This window comes from Mustela nigripes, chromosome 1 (assembly GCF_022355385.1).
Source record: "Mustela nigripes isolate SB6536 chromosome 1, MUSNIG.SB6536, whole genome shotgun sequence".
In the NCBI taxonomy this organism is placed as follows: domain Eukaryota; kingdom Metazoa; phylum Chordata; class Mammalia; order Carnivora; family Mustelidae; genus Mustela; species Mustela nigripes.
The window spans coordinates 30,268,862-30,290,415 of NC_081557.1; the positions used below are offsets into that span (position 1 = coordinate 30,268,862).

Genomic DNA, 21,554 nt, shown 5'->3' on the forward strand with positions numbered 1-21,554 from the left:
ACCTGGTACCCCAACCTCCCACACCCCCCGCCACTTCAAACCCCTCAAATTGTTTTCCAGAGTCCATAGTCTCTCATGATTCACCTCCCCTTCCAATTTACCCCAACTCCCTTCTCCTCTCTAACACCCCTTGCCCTCCATGGTATTTGTTATGCTCCACAAATAAGTGAAACCATATGATAATGGACTCTCTCTGCTTGACTTATTTCACTCAGCATAATCTCTTCCAGTCCCATCCATGTTGCTACAAAAGTTCAACTTTCAGTTGCATCATAACATACTCACAGAAAAGTACATAAAACAAACCTGTAAAATTTAAAGAATTTTCACAAAATAAGCATTCCCATGGAACAGCATCAATATAAAAAAATAGAACATGACCAGCACCCCTAAAAACACACCTTATGACTCTTCTAAGATGTAAGTATAACTAGTTTCCTAGCTTCTAATGTCATAGGATAGTTTCACCCGTCTTTGAACTTTTCATAAATGGTCACATAATATAGGTAGTTTTTGCATTAGGTTTTGTTTAGGTCAACTTTTCTTGTAAACTGAATCCATATTGGTGTGTGTAGTAAAAGTTTATTTATTTTCATTGCTGCACAGTGTTCTATTGTTTAAGTAAACCATAATTTTGTTTATTCTTGAACTCATAGATGTTTGGATTATTGCCAGGATTTTTGTTATTACAAATACTGTTGCTGTGAATATTCTTGTACATATCTTTTGGTGGGCATATGCATGACTTTCTGGTATATATCTAAGAATGGAACACTAACACAATCAATATTAACATATAATTTTATCACCTGTGATTCAAATTCTAATGTTTCATCTGACTCATTCCCTGACTACTTTTATTTTCTTTAATTTTTTTATTTTTAATTATTTTTTTATTTTTAAGTTTTTAAAAATAGGATCTCTATCCAATGTGGAGTCCAACATGGGACTTGGACCTACAACCTTGAGATCAAGTCCTGAGCTGAATGAAGAATCAGACACTTAACTGACTGAGCCACCCAGGTGCCCTTTTTTTTCCTTAAAAAAAAAAAAATTATTTTATTGTAAGAACAGCTAACCTGCTTTGTACCCTCTTAACAAATTTTAAGTCTATAGTGCCTTATTGTTGACTAGAGGCATGAGATTGTACAGTAGCTCTCTAGAAGTTATTTATCTTATAACTAAGACTATACGCCCTTTGATTAGTTACTCCCCTTTTCCCTCATTTCCACTAACCCCCAACAATCTCCATTCCACTCTCTGATTCTATAAATGTGATCATTTTAGATTACTTCATGTAAGTGGAACCGGGAAGGATTTCTCTGTCTGTAACTGGAATATTTCAAAGATCATAATGTCTTCAAGATTCATGCATGTTGTCACATATTTCAGAATTTCCTTCTTTTCAAGGGCAAATAACATATCAAATGTATATACCAATAGTATATATACATATATATATATACCAATAGTATATATATACATATATACATATGTATATACACATAACATATTATATATATACATACATGTATATATGTATATGCATAATGTGTATATATATATACAATCACAATTTCTTTACCCATTCATTTGTCCATGGATATTTAGGTAGTTTCTACCTCTCACGTACTGTGGATAGTGCTTTAATGAACACAGGAGTCCCAGCATCTCTTCAAGAACCTGATTTCAATTATCTGGAGTAAATTATTCATGAGGGGTATTGCTAGAATGTATAGTAGTTCTACTTTTAGTTTTCTGAGGAATTTCCATACTGTTCTCCAGCTGCACTATTTAGCATCCCCACTAACAATGTACAAAAATTTATGATAATTCTCCACATCCTTATCAGCTCTTATCTTTTGTTTTTTAGTAATAGCCATCCTGACAGGTATGAGTTGACATCTCATTGTGATTTTTGATTTGCATTTCCCTGGTAACTAGTAATCCTAAGCATTTCCTTATGTACCTATTGGCCATTTGTATATATTCTTGGGAGAGTATCTATTTGAATCCTTTGTCCATTAAAAAATCAGGTTATTGGGGCTTGTTCACTATTTTTAAAACTATTTTATTTATTTGAGAGAGAGAGAGAGAGACAGAGAGACAGCATGAGTGGGGAGAGAGAGAGGAAGAGGGAGAAAGAATCTGAAGCAGACTCCAGACTAAACACAGAGCCTGAAGCAGGGCTCAATTCCATGACTGCAAGATCGTGACCTGAGCCAAAAGGGAGTTAGATGCCTAACCGACTATGCCAACCAAGTGCCCTGGGTTTTTCCATTATTGAGTTTCAGGAATTCCTTAAGTATTCTGGAGATTTGTCCCTTATCAGAGATATGATTTGCAAATATTTACTGCCATTCCATGGGTTGTCTTTTCACTATGCTGTTTTCTATGCTGCACAGAAACTTTTTTTAGCTCAATGTAGTCCAGATCGGTGTTGGTTTCTGTTACCTGGGCTTTGATGTTATGTACAGGAAATCTTGCCAAGATCAATGTCATGAAGTTTTTCCTTAAATGTTCTTCTAGGAGCTATATATAGTTTCAGGTTTTTTTTTTTTTTAATTATTTATTTATTTGACAGAGAGAAATCACAAGTAGATGGAGAGGCAGGCAGAGAGACAGAGGGAAGCAGGCTCTCTGCTGAGCAGAGAGCCCAATAAGGGACTTTATTCCAGGACCCTGAGATCATGACCTGAGCCGAAGGCAGCGGCTTAACCCACTGAGCCACCCAGGCGCCCCAATAGTTTCAGGTCTTACATTTGATATTTTATCTGATTCTGAAATGATTTTTGTGTATAGTGTAAGATAAAGATTTAATTTCATTCTTTTGCATGTGGATATCCAATTTCTCCACATCATTTGTTGAAGAGACTATCCCTTCCCCATTGTGTATTTTTGGAACTCTTGTCGAAGAACAGTGAACCATACATGCGTAGGTTTATTTCTGAACTGCAATCTGTTCTACTGGTCTGTGTATCTGTCTTTATGCCAGTGCCATATTGTTTTGATTGCTGTAGACTTTGCAATTTTGAAATCAAGAAGTGTGATGTCTCTAGCTTTGTTCTTTCTCAAGACCGACCTGCCTACTTCAGGAGTCTTGTGATTCCACATGAATTCTTTTCATCTCTTATTCCTCCAGATATTTAGAAATATGGGTATTGTTTGCTTTGCATGGTTCTAGTATGCATGTTCTAGTTTCCATGGGTTAGTGACACAACACAAGTCCTCCAGCATGACTCAAAATTCAGGTACTACATTATATTAACTGTGAACTGTTGCATAAATAACAGCATAAATAACCTAACTTTAGACTGCAAGAAACTAGAAAAAGAAGAATAAACTAAGCACAAAGTTAGCAGAAAGAAGGAAATAGCAAAGATCAGAGTGCAAATGAATGAAACAGAGACTAAACAGACAATAGAAAAGATCAATGAAACTAAGAGCTGTTTTTATTCTTCAAAAGATAAACAAAGTAGACAAACCTTTAGCTAGACTTACCAAGAAAAAAAATGGAGAGGACTCATATAAATAAAATTAGAAATGAAGAGGAAACAGGACAACTGCTATCACGGAAATACAAAGAGTCACAAAAGACTACTATGTATGCCATCAAATTGGACAAACTAGAAGAAATGCATAAATACCTATAAACATACAAACTACTAAGACTGAATCATGAAGAAATTGAAAATCTGAACATACCACTGACTAGTAAGAATCTTGAATCAGTAATCAAAAACCTCCCCACAAAGACAAGTTCAGAAGAAGGTAACTTCACTGATACATTTTACTCATCATTTAAAGAACTAATGCCAATCTTTCTCAAACTCTTACCAGAAATATAATAGGAGGGAAGACTTTCAGACTCAATTTACAAGGCCAGTATTACTCTGATACCAAAGCCAAAGACATCACGAGAAAAGAAAACTATGGCTCAATATCCCTGATGAGCACAGATGCAAAACACCTGAATAAAATAGCAGCAAGTAAAATTCAACAATACAGTAAAAGAATCATACACCATGACTAAGTAAAATTTATGCCAGGATACAAGGATCGTTCTCCATGCACAAATCAATCAATGTGGCATACTACATTAATAAAATGAATGATAAATCTTACAGTCATTTCAACTGATGAAGCAAAGGCATTTAAAAGAATTCATGATAAAAATTCTCAACATTACGGGTATGGAGGAAATGTAACAACATAATAGGAGGAAATTTACCAACATAGTAAGAGCCATATATGACAAGCCAAAAGCTAAGATCATTCTCAGTAATAAAATACCAAAAGCTTTTCCTCTATCATCAGGAACAAGACAAAGTATGCTCATTCTTGTCACTTGTTTTCAATAAAGTACTGAAGTCCTAGCTAGAGAAATTGGCCAAGAAAAAGGAAGAAATGGCATATAATTTAGAAAGGAAAAAGTAAAACTTTCTTTATTTGCAAGTGGCAGTAAATTATGTATAGGAAGTCTAAAAAGTCCACCAAAAATAGAATAAGGGAATTCTGTAAAGTTTGAGGATAAACATTACTATACAAAAATTTGTTGTTTCTATAAACTAACCAAATACTGTCAGAAAGATAAATTAAGAAAACAATCCCATTTCCAATAGCATCAAAAGGAATAACATATCTAGGAACAAATTTAACCCAGGAGGTGAAAGATATGTACACTGAACACTATAAGATACAGATAAAAGAAACCAAGAATACACAAATAAATGGAAAGATATTCTACACTTACGAAGTGTAAGAATTAATATTATAAAAATGTCCATATTACCCAAGCAATCTTCAGATTCAATGCAATCCCTATCAAAATTCCAATGACATTTTTCACAGAAATACAACAAACAATAATAAAATTTGTATGGAACCACAAAAGATCTGGAATACTTAGAGCAATCTTGAGAAAGAGGAACTAAGCAGTAGCCATCACACTGCTTGATTTCAAACCCACAGTAATTATATAATTTTATATTTTATAATTTTATATTTTTATATATTTATTTTTTATTTTATAGTTTTAATTTATAATTAAGTAAATTTTATAATTTATATTACAAAGCTATATTAATCAAAACAATAGAATACCTGCAAAAAATAGTCACATAGACCTATGTATCATCATCAATAGCCCAGATATAAACCCATGCATGTATGATCAACTAATATTTAACAAAGGAGCCAAGAAGAGTCAAAGGGGCAAGAACTTTACTTCAATAAATGGTTTTGTAAAAATTGGATATTCAGGTACAAAGGAACAAAGTTAAATCCCTATCTTAGACTGTATGTCCAAATCAACTCAAAATAGATTACAGACTGATTGAGCGTTAAGACCTGAAACCAGAAAACTCCTGAAAGAAACTATCGTGGGTAGTAAGCTCCTTGACATTGCTCATGGCAATGATCTGTTAGATTTGACATTAAAGCTAAGGCAACAAAGGCAAAAATAAACAAGTCGGACTATATCAAACTAGAAAGCACAGCAAAGGAAACAATTAACAAAATGAAAAGGCAACCTACAGAATGGAAGGAAATATTTGCAAATTATATATCTGATAAGGGGAAGGGGTTAATATCATATACACAGAGAAAGAGAGAGAGAGAGAGAGATACACCTCAACCGCAAAACAAAACAAAACAACAATCCAATCAAAACATGAACACAGAATCTAATTAGATATTTTTCCAAAGACAAAGAAATGGTCAACAGGGGGGCACCTGGGTGACTCGGTCTGTTAAGTGACTGACTCTTGATTTCAGATCAGGTCATGATCTCAGCATTGTGAGCTTAAGCCCTGAGCTTGGGCTCTGCCCTGGGTGTGGAGCCTGCTCAAGATTCCCTCTCTCCTTCTCCCTCTGCCCCCCAATCCTGCTCACATGTACATATATGCTGGCTCTCTCTCTTTAAAAAAAGAAAATTAACCAACAGGTAACCAAAAAGAGTCTCAACATCACTCATCATCAGGGAAAATGAAAATCAAAACCACAATGAGATATCACTTCACACTTGTCAGAATGGCTGTCATCAGAAAGACAAGACGTAACAAGTGTTGGCAAGGATGTAGAGATGAGGGACCCCTTGCACACTGATGGTGGGAGTGTAAACCGAGACAGCCATTTAGGAAAACAATATGGAGATTCCTCAGAAAAATTAAAAAATACAACTACTATATGATCCAGCAATTCTACTTCTAGGTATATACCCAAAGGAAAGAAAAATCATGAATTTGAACTGATACTTGCATCCCCCTGTTTACTGTGGCATGCCTTACAATAGCCAAGTCAGGGAGACAACCTGTGACCATCAATGCATGATGAACGGGTAAAGAAAATGTGGCATATACATCTACAATGGAATAACATTCAGCCATAAAAAAGAACGAAATCCTGCTATTTGGGACAACATGGATGGACCTTAAGGGTGATTTGCTAAATGACATAAATCACAGAGAAATACAAATAGTGTATGATCCCACTTACATGTGGAATCTTAAAAACAACAACAACAACAACAACAACAAAAACACTTGTAGGAACAGATACAGATTGGTGGTTCCTGGAGTTGGGGGTGGATGGGTAAAAGTGGTCAAAAGGTACAAATTGTGGATTAGAAGAGTAATAAGCCCTTGTGATATAATGAACAGCATGGGGATTATATTTAAAACTAAAAGTTGTTAAAGACTGGACCTTAAATGTTCTCATCATAAGAAAAATAAGTGAAATGACGGATGTTAACCAAACTTACTGTGGTAATCATTTTACAATGTATAAATATAGATTAAATCATCATGTTGTATATATTAAACTGATACAATATTATATGTCAAATATATTTCAATAAAACTTGGGGGTGGAGAAGAAGTGACCTAAATGTCTCAATAGAGAACTGGTTTACATAAAATATGATAAGCTCATGTAAGGCAATTCTGTTCAGTCATAAATACATGTATACACACACACACACACACACACACACACATCCACTGTTCTGGAAGGAGTCTCATCACTCATTGTTTAAACAATGAGTAGATTTAAAACTGTGTATAACAGTTATGTAAAATTGTATGAACACACATACCCACACACGGAGCAGAAGATTCTGAAAAATTATGGCCAAGATAATGTTTCTATTTCTAGTAATGTTAACATTATTTTCTCTCTACTTCTATATACTACTTGAATTTTCTATGATGGGTACGCATTTTCATTATGAATAAAAACATAAAAAGCACTTCCTTTCTGCCAGTACAAAGCATAATAAGCATTATTTTCAGGTCTCAACCCCTTGAACTAGGGTTGTTCCTTTAACCTAGGATGTTTTATCATCACACCTATTCCGCCAACTCATCCTTTGGTTTGGCTCAATTATTTATTAGCGGTTGTACTAAAACAAATATCCCCAAAGTTCTGTTTTCCTAGAATTTGACCACAATCCTCAAAAACCAAAGGTAAACCAATTCACTATAAGAGCAAACTTTTCCCAAAGAACAGATGGTGACGCCTTTCACCATATTTCCAGTGTCTGTGGGTCCCCCATGTGCCTGCTTCTCGATCTCTGATGAAAAAGAAGGTGGCTGTGGGGGCACCATCTCTCTCATTGGAAACTTAACTGCAAACTATCGTATTTGTTGCCATTGGTGCACCTCTCCTGCACTGCTGATTTCGAGTCACGACAAAGGAAGGACTTGGTGGCCACACAGATGAAGACACATGGAGCTGGGTAACTAGAGGACTGTTGGTAAGATTTCTCTGTTCTCTGGTTTTCGAATCTAGGCTGCTCTCTTCAGAGCATAGCAGCTCTGCATTTAGCTCTGCTAAATCCCTCTGCTTCACACCACATCCCCATGTCTTGGTGTCTTTTTGCCTGGATTAAGGTACCCTGGTTCTCTTGCCCAGTTTTTAAATGCACATATTGTTGAAGACTTTTTTTTTTTTAAGTTGGAAAGAAAAGAAGTCTATTTCTCCCCAGAATCCCCTGAGATTTGGGAGATGTTTTAGAAGTCTTTAGGCTTCTTCCTGCTGACTTACTCTTACAAAAAATATTTTCCTCACTGATGGCAGGAACAACTTCATGACACCTCTTCTTCTCATGTAAAATGAAAAAGATGAGATACTGGGACATTTCCAAAATTAAGGGGAAATCCACTTTAATGAAGATTTTTAACAAATGGAACTGGAAGCTGGAATCAGAATTATACTCAGGGACTTACTTTTTTTCTTTTTTTTTTTTTTTTAGATTTTATTTATGTATTTGAGAGAGAGACAGTGAGAGAGAACATGAGCGAGCAGAAGGTCAGAGAGAGAAGCAGACTCCTCATGGAGCTGGGAGCCCAATGCGGAACTCGATCCCAGGACTCTGGGATCATGACCTGAGCCGAAGGCAGTCGTCCAACCAACTTAGCCACCCAGGTGTCCCTACTCAGGGACTTTCAACTCAAACATGGATTTATTAGCCCTCAACAGTTGTTGATTCTTGTTCAACTTTGTGCCCATGATTCAGTGGCTTTCAGCCAACAAATATTCATGTGTATTCTCTCTTATTAAGTAGTTATTGAACTGGGTTTTTACCACAGCCCTGGGAGACAGTGTAAGCTGAATATATACAAAGCTTCAAAAATTATTATCTCAGAGAAAATAAGAGATAATTAATAAAGACCTTTTTGGACCAAGGATAAAGGACTACAGACCACTGATGCAGACTCCATCAGTGTACTGATGCTAGCTGGCAAAGACACAAAGGTCCAAAATCATCTTTGGTATAAGGTATGCCATCTGTATGTGTTATACAAATGGGCCATTGAATATATAACATGGAGAAAGTTGTTTTTTATGTAACTATTTACTCACCCCAAATTCCCATGAATATTGCAAAGAACACTGTCGACTCGTTATCAAACAAATGGGAGATCTGTAAAACGGCAATAACATCACAAAGTCTACTTAGTATCAAATGCCACACAAAAAGAGAGAAATTCCAAGTCTTTTCATTGTTCTGTAGCATGTACATACCTTGGAAGCCAAACACGTGGTATTTAGTCTCCAATAATCGCACACTTGATCACAGAGTGGGCACATGATAATCTGACCTCCAATTGTAGGGTCACAGATCTCAGAGCTGCAGAGGGAGTAGCCAAGTTATTTGCAAAGTGATGTGTTTTTAGGTGGTTTTACCACTCTTTATACAGTTTCTCACATATGGCAGGGGGGCAACAAAGTAGCAATTTCTGTAGTAGGTCAAGTCATGCTTTGAGAAACAGAACCTTTAGAGCTGATCATTAGAACAGATTGTCCCTAAAGCACCAGGTGAGGGGCAGCTGTTACACTGGGATATATATTTTTTTAAAATATCAATGATCTGTCTGCCATCAGGAAACATTCTGAAACACATGCCAGGGAAATCATAGCAACAGCCTGAGTTAATGTAACAGCAAAGTGTTCTCTCTGTGTGGGCAGTTCAGCTGCACTCACCTGTTTGAGTTACTATGCATGGATAATAAGCCGTAAATAAAACACGCTAATCCAACTATAGCTGCAAAGGACAGCATCTCGGTGTAAAATCCAAGAAAGACAAAATACATGGCAATTTTTTCTCCAAAATAATTCCTAAGAAAGAGGGTAGAAATAAGATCAAAGGTTAGAAGCATGATACCCTCCAGAGAGCTTTGGTTTTTGTACTCAGACAAGATCTATATTCTTCTCTCCCTTGCTCTCTAGCCCTGCAATCTTGGTAAAGTTACTAAACTCTCCTCACTTAGGTTTCCACAGCACAAAATGCAGGAGGGTGCTTACCCACAGAATCGGTGTAAGGACTGAAGGGGAGAACACACGTAAGTCAGACACCAACTGAGTATAAGTTAAATTTTAATTTTGAAATAGTAAGGTAATCTGAAAAGCTTCTAAGTTTTAAGGAGAGTTAAAATGTATTGAAATAATTCTGCAGTGTAAAACATTCTGCAATGTAACTTCTAGCAATTAACAAGATCAAAATCACTTTTACAATGTGAAAGGAGTTTCATTTTATTTCTCTTTCTAACTTAAAGAAGGTTCTCTGACTACATCAGACTAGAGTGGTTCTATGTATAAACTTCCTTCTTCCTGCAATTTTTAATCTCTGATCGATGTTTATAGGATTGTGAGATAGGTAGCAAAACAAGGAATTAAAAATGACTACTTAATAAGAGTTCCATAAGGGGCTCCTGGGTGGCTCAATGGGTTAAGCCTCTGTCTTCGGCTCAGGTCCTGATTTCAGGGTCTTGTGATTTAGCCCCACATCAGATCTCTGCTCAGCAGGGAGCCTGCTTCCCTTCTGTCCCTCTGCCTGCCTCTCTGCCTACTTGTGCTCTCTCTCTCGGTGTCAAATAAATAAATTAAAATCTTAAAAAAAAAGAGGAGTTCCATAAAATTCTCAGTTCCACCCTTGCTTTACAAAAAGTTAAAATGTTAGAGTACTACGTGTCCTAAATGCTTTTTTTCTTGTTTCTGTTTTTGTTTTTAGACCAAGCCCCCCTTAAGGTATCCCTTAAGGAATCTAAGAATATAGTTCTCTCTGTCTCAAAAACCACATTTTTAAAAACCAGATTAATTCTACCTATCCATATAGAGTTCAGCTTATCAAATCTGTGAAACCTTTCCACAGTTTCCAAGGCAGATAGATGTGATCCCTTCTGGGTTCTAATAGCAAGCTGTATCACAATCTATTACATTACTTAATACTGTAATATCCATACATGTTCAAAAAGAAGATAATTATGAACATAAGGGTATAAACTTAATTTCCAAATATTTATATATTTTCTTGTATTCAATATTAATTTTATTGAACCTCATATTCTTCAGAACTCAAAATTCCTAATCTTTTCTAATTAAATAGGCATCTCACTGCTTATACCATCTTTCATTTCTCTTGCTTTGTCCTCAAATCACTGTAAACTTGAAATTAAATCACAATTCCAGCATAGTCCCTTGTTAATTTGCCACTCGCAAATCCCTTGTTCACTTACATTTGGGACAAGTGAACTTGTTTTTTTCTTTTCTGCTGAAAAATATAGCAACTACTTCAATACTGCATAACATCAAAATCTCTCTTTTTTAAAGATTTTGTTTATTTACTTGAGAGAGAGAAAGAGAGAGAGAGCATGAGTGGGGGTAGGGACAGAGGGAGAAGGAGAAGCAGACTTCCCGTTGAGCACACAGCCCAACACGGGTCTGGATTCCAGGACCCTGAGATCATGACCTGAGCTGAAGGCAGATGCTTAGCCAATGAACAACCCAGGCACCCCATAACATCAAAATCTTTTAATAAAGGATAAAAATATTTGATTTTGTAGAATTCACTCTTCATCATATCTATTTTTATGTGTTTTTTCTCTTTTTTTAAAAGATTTTATTTATTTACTTGACAGACAGAGATCACAAGTAGGCAGAGAGGCAGGCAGAGAGAGAGAGAGAGAGGAAGGGAAGCAGGCCCCCTGCTGAGCAGAGAGCCTGATGCGGGGCTTGATCCAAGGACCCCAAGATCATGACCCAAGCTGAAGTCGAAGGCCTAACCCACTGAGTCACCCAGGTGTCCCTCTATGTGCTGTTTTAAAAATTACAAAACCAATCGTTTTTTGAAGTGAAGATATCAATACTACTGCTACAGATTTAACCTAAAAATTCTTTGGGAATTTATAAAGAAACCGGATATTTCAACAAACCTTATTTTTAAAGAACTATCTTTTTCTCCCTTTCAATTTTCAAGAATCTTATTCCTTGACAATTAAAAGAAGAAAGTCCTCAAGAACTCCAGACCTTTAGTTAGTATTAAAAAATTATTTAAAAGAGAAATTCTCAGATGAGCATTTGTTATATGGAATCATAGAAGTTATTTTACTAAACTTTGGACTGGGAAGCTTAACAATCACAGATTAACAACTAATACATCTCTTACAAATGTAAAATGCAAAAGACATATCTCAAATTTGTATTATGATAAAAATGTACACAGTATTGAAATATTTAAGATGTTAAATTATCTCATTATTCAACAAAGAAAATGAGAGAACTCTAATAATATGAGGTATTCTATAAAGATTCAAATATAAAGAATTTTTCTTTTGAGTATTTATTTTTAGAAAAATGAGCCTTATATTCACACCTATGGTGTATGGTACTTCTTAATATGCCCATTTCACTTAGTAGACTTTGAGCCCATCTGTGGCCCCAGAGCATCTCAACAGTCCACTGACAGGTGGGAGATAGAAATTCATTAATATTATTTGTGAGATCTGGTGAGAAGGCATTGGTCCAATTTTGTATTTCCAAGACTTAGTCTAAGCCATAGCAATGAATCAAAAGGATGATGACATAATTGAGCTGGGTATGGGCTTGAGGAGTGAGCAAACATGTGGAAACATTTGGTTAAAAGTGATTCATTTTTATAGTTAATTTATGGACATCTGAGACTCTTAGCTATTACGTTTAATAGCATTTGAATAGCACCATTATACTCACTATAAATAGATTTATTCTAAGCTATTAGCTATATAGGCATATACCAAGTATTAAGTCACTCAAAACAGGTGACATCAAAAGAAAAAATATAGAGAGCTCTTAAACTGGAAAAGAAAAAATAGGATTGGAGGGCATATAACATTGAAGACTGATAAACCAATGACGGCAATCTCAGTATTTCTATTTCTATTTTTTCTTTAAAAATAAAATGTAATGTGACAAGATGACCAGTACCCCAAAGACAGGAAAACTACAAATGTTTGAACATGGAACTTAAGGTTGGTGTAGAGGTCACGCGAGCTATATGAAATCTCAAAAATCAGACTCTTAAATTCTAAACACCTTTCTACCAAGTCATCCCGTCTTCCTTTTTCTTTTTTTTTTTTTAATTTTCCATGTTCAATCATCCACTAAATGCAATAAATTTTGTTATAAAAATATTTTTCTAATTCATAGTATACTCTCTTTTCTCTTACCAGTATCTTCATATGACCTTGAATACCTATTACTGAAAAATGTTAATAGCTACCTTACTTCCCTGACTTCAGTCTTGCGTGCATCTCTCATCTTCCTTATTTCCAGTGAGGTGATGGTTCTAAAGCAAAAACTGAACCATGTCCTTCTCCTCCTTCAAATGGTTTTTATCCCTTCTTTTAGCAATGTTCTGCATGATGTTACTGATAAACATTCAAGTCTCACCTGCTTCTGCTCCTACATGAAGAACTAAATGTACAAAGCTCTTCTTCAGCCCTGTGCTCTGTACTACTTTTCTCTGCCTGAGACATTCTTACCTAACTTGTTTACTTTGGAACTTACTATTTATCTTTCAAGACACAGCTCAAGAATAAGTGCTGTGAAGACTTTCCCTGAGGTTGTCATAAATGTAGGTGCTTTTACACCTGTGCTCTGTTCTTTCATGAGTATTGCTCTGTTATAATTATTATATATTTGGGTGTCTTCCTGCGAATATATTCATATTAGGAAACTATGTTCTGGTTATCTTTGTAGCCCTGGTATCTAGTGATGTTCACTGGGCACCTGGGTGGCTCAGTCAGTTAATCGTCTGCCTTTGGCTCAGGTCATGATTCCAGGGTCCTAGGATCAAGCCCCACATCATGCTCTCTGCCCAGCATAGCCTGCTTCTCCCTCTCCCTGCTGCTACTCCTGCTTGTACTCTCTCTCTCTCTGTCAAATAAATAAATAAAATCTTTAAAATAAATAAATAAATACTCATTAAAGGAACAGTGTGCATTGTAATCATGCATCTGTGGATAATTCCTTTCTCTTTTTTTTTTTTTTTTTTAACCATCTTGCTATCAAGAGCTACCAAATCTCTAATACTTTTCCTAAAAACCATAAGGTCAACAAGGAGAAGAAATAAAACCACAGCCAATACAGGCCTTCAGCATCATGACAAAGAACACCATGATCTTCAAATTACCTGTAAGTAAAGAAAAAAGCCCAATTCTAACAGAGCTCTACCACCTGCTGCCACAAACCTGAGGTATCAGAAAGCAAGGAAAAGGATGCTTAAGAATTTCCAGTGCGGAGGGGGGGGAAGTAAAGTAAGGAAAGACATTAGACAGATTTAGTCAAAATAACCCCCAGGGGGGAAAAAGATGTAATTAAATGTCATAATACTGAACACATGTTGGGACATGGTAATTCATAGTGCTGGCCAAAAGAAAGGGATCTGAAAATAAGCAAGAGTGGCGACCTCAGAGAAGCAACATTCTGGGGGAAGACTCATATATAAAGGGCAGTACTCCTTAAAGGAGTGGCAGTATAGAGAAAGAAGAAAACAAGAAGGGACAGTTAGGATCCTGTGGATCCTGTGGATCCTAGACAACAGCCACACACTATCATCCATAGAAGAAATTGTGGGGAATAGTAAAGGACTAGCAGAAGAGTGCACTCTAATGCTAGAAACTCTGTGAGTTAATTACAAATAGAAAAAAAGCAGACCATGCCCATACAAAACTATATTAGAAAAACCAACAATGTTAAACAAATAGTTTCAGCTAATGAATATTTTCCCAAAAAAGAACATAAGAAATAGTGGACTGAAGCACTACAAATTGAATTGAATTTTCTCAAATAAATAATTGAGAACATAAGAAAATACCAGAAATATAAAAAGAAGAAGTGTGGGAATTGGAATAAATAAAACAAGAGGTGAAAGAACTCCACAAGGAGAGGGAAAAAAAATTGCAAAAGGTTGTATCAGAATTGAGGATGAAATTACAAGGTATTCAAAAGGGTAAATAAAGGGGGAGTTAAGTGAAAAATCTAATAAAAGACAATCAGAAAAACAGGAGACCTATCAGAAGAATGGAAATGACATGGAGAAGTAAAAGAGTCTCAGGGAAATCGTTTGATAAAAGGAAAGGCAAAAGAAGACTCAACATACATATAACTGGAGTCAAAAGAAAATCAAAATACTGGGAAAGCGCTGATATTTTAAAAATACCCCTGGAGATAAAAATATATGTTTATAAAAAATAAAAAATTATATTAGAAAGAAAAAAAATAAAAAAATAAATTGGAGAACTTTCAAGTTTCCCTCTTAAAAAAAAAAAATTATAATCCAAGAACACCTTCCAGAAGGGGAAAAAAAAAAAAAAGAAGGTGTGCATTGAAAGGATCCAGTAGGAACCAAGGAAAACAGACTTAGAACAATCACCTCCAAAACATAATGTGTTAAAACTATCAGATTTTAAAACAAACAAGCAAGCAAACAAAACTCTCGAAGCTTCCTAGCAAAATGATAAAGTAATGTTCAAGGACAAAAGAATTTTCTACTCATGAGGACACACTGGAGACTCTTCCACAAGGCAAGGACACCCACTATCTCCACTACTATTTAATACTGTTCTGAAATTACTAGCCAATGCAATTGAACAAAAGAAAATAACTGGAGACCTAAGAATTGGTAAAGAAAAAAGCAAACTATCCTATTTTAAAATGACAGGGTGGGATGCCTGGCTGGCATAGTCGGTTAAGTATCTGACTCTTGGTTTCAACTCAGGGTTGTGAGATCATGCTCCACATCAGGCTCTATGCTCAGGGTGGAGTCTGCTTGAGTTTCTCTCTCCCTTCACTCCTTCTACTCATGCATGCGCTCTCTCTCTTTCAAATAAATAAATAAATATTTTTTAAAGCAGTAAATAAATAAATATAAATAAGACATGGTAATATACTTGGATAACCTTAAAGAATCAGTGATAAAACTAATTCAATGAAGATTTCTTCAAGGTATCAGAATATAAAATTAAGATACAAAAATCAACGGCATTCAATATATAAATAATAACAAGTTAGAAGATATAGAATACATAAAATGTAACAGCAACAAAAAATATAAAATACCTAGGATTAAGCCTAAGAGAGGTGCCTAACCTATACAAAGGATTGAAAATCCCAATGTAGACTTGAAAAAAGACATACCTTTTCCTTGACATGCCTTTTCCTTGATTAGAATGACTGAATTATTATCAAACTATCAGGTCTACCTAATAAATGAACTTATTTATAAATTTAATGTGATGCCCATATAAATACCAACAATATGCTTTTTAGTAAAGAGCTAACCAAGTTGATACTCGAGTTTATATGGAAGAATAAATATGCAGAATGTACAAGGAAACACTGAGTGTAAAAGCTATGATAAAGTATTAGCCCAACCAGACTTTAAAACATACTACGTAGTACTATATAGTAAAACATACTGTGGCAATGGTGCTGTAATAAAAACAGCCTGGTACTGACACACGAGTAGCCAGCCTGATCAAAGGAAAACAAAACAAAACAAAACAAACAACTACAAACATCTACAACAACAAAACAGAACATCCAGAAACAAACTCAATTGCCTGTAGAAATCTAGTATAAGATAAAGGTAGTACCTCAAATCACTGGGACATCAATAAACTTCTTAATAAATGGTATCAGGACAGTAGATAAAATTAGATCTACTCCTCACATGATATGGAAGAATAAATTCTGAATGGATCAGGAATCTAAACACAAAAATTGAAACTCTGCAAGTTAAAGAAAATGTAGGAGAATTCCTCTATAACTTGTGTGTACAAAAAAGGCATTGTCTGGGTGCCTGGGGGCTCAGTCATTACTCATCTTCCTTCCGCTTAGGTCATGATCCCAGAGTCATGGGATGGAATCCCACATCAGGCTCCCTGCTCAGCAGGAAGCTTGCTTCTCCCTCTGACCTTCACTCCACTTGTTCTCTCTCTCTCTGTCTCTCACTCTAATAAGTAAAATCTTAAAAAAAAAAAAAAAGGCATTGTCACTAAAAATCCAAAAGCAATGAAAATTTTGATAAAGTTGATTTCATATAAAATAAGAAAATATTCTACATAGCAAAAGCCAAACAACCAAACAAATTTAAAAAACTCATATGCAAAGTCAAAATGCAAATGACAAACTTGGAGAAAATATTAGGAATATGTGTTATAAAGGGTTACAAAACCCCAATAAATAAAACACTTAAAAAACTTAGAAAGAAGGCAAAAATTCTATAGAAAAATGGACAAAAGATACAAATACACAGTTTATTAAAAAGGCTACAAAATATCCCTTAACATATGAAAGGATGTTCAATTTCAGTCATATTAAGGGAAATACAAATTAAAAGTACACTAAAATACCATTTCTCATCTGTCAGCTAGCGAGAATTGGAAAACTTGACAGTGTACTCTGCACTTTCATACATTGTTGGTGGGAATTCCAAATAGTACAATCCCACTGAGAGGGAATTTGGCAATTTTTAATACAACTACATATGAACTTACCCAACAACCCAACAATCTCACATATATGGTTTTACCCTGAAGATACTCCCAACAATACAGAAACAAAGTGCTGAGGGGTCTGTATCGAATGCCACTTTTGTTTAGTAAGGAGAAATCTGAGAGAATACATATATCTGCTTCTTTTGATAAAGATAAATCAGGAAGTAATGAGGCTGGCAAACTATAAGAGATAAGGAATTAGAGAAGAGGGCAAGGTACAGTAAAAGGGATCTGGGAAGGAGTGCCGCTCCTTCCTTGGACTTTAACTAATACTAAAAAGTACCTGAAATAAATCTTATTATTCTAGAAGCCAGAAGGGTAGAGTTTTGGGGAGGAAAAGGGAGAAATGTTTAAAAAGACACAGGATCTAGTTCCAAGGGCTCCCCGTGGAACTTTGGTAAAGGAATGTGAGAGACAGCTACTGCAGTTGGACCCTCATTGAATACTGGTGAATACTGGTTCAGGCGAGAATCCTTCTGTCTGCTAAGTTGAGGGAGAAATTGGGATGAGTAGCAGAACTTCCCACAGATTGTTTATTACTAGCAGGGCAAAAACAGTGGAGCAATCAAACAAATTCTTCACTGGACAATCAGAATTAATATAAAATGAGGGGCTTATTGGAAGCAAGGGAAAATTATATATAGAGTTGTGAAACAGCATCACACTATGACACACTATGACTATGACTATCACACTATGACTATGCTCAAAATTATCATCAACAACTTCGTGCTCCCCAGAGCTAAAAGTCATCCCAGAAGATGGTGTTCCTAGCTGGTGCGCTCTCTCTAACGTCACAGGAGGGGGCGTGTGGGGCTGGGACCCAGGTCTCTGAGAAGGAGGTACTGGCAGGCTGACAGGCTATCTCAGAACAGATACGAGATTGGATCTGCAAGTGTTGGCAGAACTATAAACAGCATTCCGCTCCAGCAATAGGAAGGCACTGCCACAGCCAGGAAAGGAGCCATCTTGGAGAAATGCTCATAGGAAGCAAAGAGGGAACACATTAAAAAAAACAAAAAACAAAAACAAAAAACAATAGAAACGCATCCTCTTTTCCTCCCCCCATCTTTCCGTCTCCTCAGTACTTCTTGCTGGCAGACACCAGCAGTGAGCTAACCAGCAAAGCAGACTGGTGGCCCTCAGAGCTCCAGCCTCAATTTCACAAAGCAGATTGTAGAAAGGTGGGCCGCAGCCGAGGAACAATAGCTTAATGACTGGTACATAAATGAGATCACATTAAATGTTAACCTAGGAATCTGCTGTCCAATTGCCACTTCCCACCTGCACAACTGCAGCCTTGCCCCCCATCTCCTGGCATTTCCTTCCAGGCATCCTGGGGAGTCCCCAGATATGTCTCTCCTGTACTAGGAGTATCTTTGGGGAACAGCTTTCAACACTGTCTCCAGGTCACTGTGTAAGGATGGCAGCTCCTCCAAGCCAATGGTGCTCATTTCTCCAAGAAGGAATTCCCCCTCCCCTCTCTGAGTTTCTCCACCAAACCCCATCTCACCCTCTATCCCAGAAAGTTAATCCTCTAAGAGGAGTGATTTTATTTTTTAATTCAAATTGATTGGGTATTTCATATATAATAAAATATACCTAAGTGTATAACTTGATAAGTTCAAATGCACACACTCATGTAACTGAGTAAGAGACAGGCGAGGCTAGGTAGGGGACTACGTGACCAGGCTCACAGAAATCCTAGATAGGTTGGAGCACCTGGGTGGCTTAGTCAGTTAAGTGTCTTTCTTTGGCTCAGATCATGATGTTGGGATCCTGGGATGGAGCCTCACCTCAGGCTCCCTATTCAGCAGGGAGTCTGCTTCTCCCTTGCCCTCTGCCTCCTCCCCCTTCACGCTCTTTCTTGCTCTCAAACAAATAAAATCTAAAAAAAAAAAAAAAAAAAAAAAATTCCAGATGTGGAAAAATGTTATGCACAAGATATTAACTAGAGAGAAGAAAAAATAACAAATCCACTTTGTTCTAAATGTAGATGATATATTTTCACAATATTTACAAGTCTACCTTGTTTGTCTTAAATGTTATAGACAAGATATTTGCCAAGTTCCCTGGTCAGTTTTCTATAAAAGACCAACCATGAAAGCCCTCAGTGGCCACTCATTTGGGACCCCTCTCTAGAGAGTCTTCCTTTCTGTTTTCAACTTCCCTTAATGATCTTTCAGTTCACCTTATTTTCCACAAGATTTATACTTCAACTCCATGAGACAAGAACCCTGCAACCCTGCAACATAACCACCAGCACAATCAACATATGGAGCATTACCATCATCTCAAGAAGTTCCCTTGAGACCCTTGCACTTAACCCCTTCCTCAATACCCAGATATGGGCAACTCCTACTTTAATTTAGGTCCCTATAGTTTTTCCTCTTCCAGAATAATGTTTTGTAAATGGAAACAAGACTATGCAGCCTTTCCTGGCCTGCCTCTTTTTCTTAGCAAAATACGTTGAAGAGTCATACTTTGATGTTGCATGCATCAGTATTGTATCCCAGAGGGAAAAAAATCAATTGTGTGAATACATGATAATTTGTTTAGCCGTTTATCAATTGATGGACCTTTGGGTTGTTTCCAGTTTTTTCTTGTGAGTTAAGCTGCTATAAACACTCAAATAATTGTGCTTTTGTGGACATGTGCTTCAGTTTTCCTAGATAAAGACTTAGTACGGGAATTGCTGGGTCATACAAAAAGTACATATTTAACTTGATAAGAAACTGTCAAATTTTTTTGTAGAGTTGCTCCTCCATTTGCATTCCAGCAGTACTTAGAGATTTCAAGTTGCTCTATATCCTTATTAGCACTTACTACTGTCAATCCTTCAGATTTTAGCTATTAGAATGGGTAGTATATTAGTATTTCAGTGAAAGATATTTTAATTTATTTCCTCTAGTGGACACAGATGCTGTGTATTTCTTGATTACTAAGTGGTCATCCATAAATATCTTTCTTTGGTGAAGTATCTTTTATAATCTTTTGTCCATTTTTAATGATTTTGCCTCATTGAATTGTAAGAGTTCCTTAAATATTCTAGGTGTCCTTTGTCAATATGTGTCTTTCAAGTATTTTCTCCAGCCTGTGGTTTGCCTTTTTATTTTTATAATGGTGTCTTTTAAAGAGCATTTTTTTTTATTTTTATGAAGTCAAATTTACGTATTTTTAAATTGTACTTTTTGTGTCTTTTCTGAAAAGTCCATACCAAATCCCAGGCCTTAAAAACTTTTCTCCTAAACATTCTCCTATAGAAGTTCTATAGTTTTAGCCATTACACTAAGTTCCCTGATCCATTTCAAATTAGTTTACATTTTTATGTAGGAAAGGATCTAGACCCATGTTTTGTATATGGATCTCCATTTGTTATAACATCATTTGTTTAAAGGACTATCCTTTCCCCAGTAAATAACAGCACCCTTGTTGAAAATCAGTTGACCATATATGTGTGGATCTACTTCTGGACTCTCCTTTTATTAAAGTCTCCATTTGTTAATAATTTCAAATATATGGAAAAAGTTATAAGAATAATTTAGATAACTTCCATATACTCTTTAATTCTTTTATTGCAAAAGTACTGTTCCATTTGTACTTTCTCTTCATATAACTCTCTCTGCATATATACATATATGTATATATGAAGAGATATATATGTTTATCTGTGTATCTGTATCTATATATTAATATCTATCTTTGGGTAATATAGATATAGATATATATAGATATGGATATAGATGTAGATATCTTTTGATGAGCCCTTTGAAAGTAAGTTGGTTGATTATGTCATGGTCCTTTACCCCTAAATACTTCATTGTCTGTTCCTAGAAAAAGAATATTATCTTACATAAACACTAAAAAGAAACTCTAGGAATAATAGCTATATTCTGCTGTTGTTACCTCTGTGATAATGTAGTGTTTTCTTTTTTGCCTTTTCAGTTAACTAAGGTCTTTTCACCTAAATTATCAGTTCCTTAATTAAATTTTGTGAAAATTTTACATTTATTTAAAAATACCATTTCACTATTAAAATGGAAAAGCAGTATAGCTTGCTATAATACTATAAGATGAAAAATTTTTTAAAGTTATTAAATTTATGCTAGATACTGTCACCTGGTTAAATATCTGACTTTTCTTTTTTTGACTTTTCATTTTTTTGTAAAAGGAAATTTGCAAGGGCTAACAAAGTATTACGGATCTAGCCCCCACTGACCCAAGAGGTAATGTGTTCAT

General features: G+C 35.7%; 1 protein-coding gene across 1 annotated transcript in view; it reads right to left on the bottom strand.

Moving 5' to 3' along the window:
- The window catches only part of ANO5 (anoctamin 5), a 97,752-nt gene that overhangs the window by 26,066 nt on the left and 50,132 nt on the right, over positions 1-21,554 (bottom strand). Inside the window, exons 9-11 of the mRNA XM_059406984.1 lie at positions 9,484-9,618; positions 9,025-9,130; positions 8,863-8,923 (exon numbers count right to left, since the gene is read on the bottom strand). Of these exons, the coding sequence (XP_059262967.1) occupies positions 8,863-8,923; positions 9,025-9,130; positions 9,484-9,618 (302 nt within the window). The remainder of the gene's footprint in view (positions 1-8,862; positions 8,924-9,024; positions 9,131-9,483; positions 9,619-21,554) is intronic.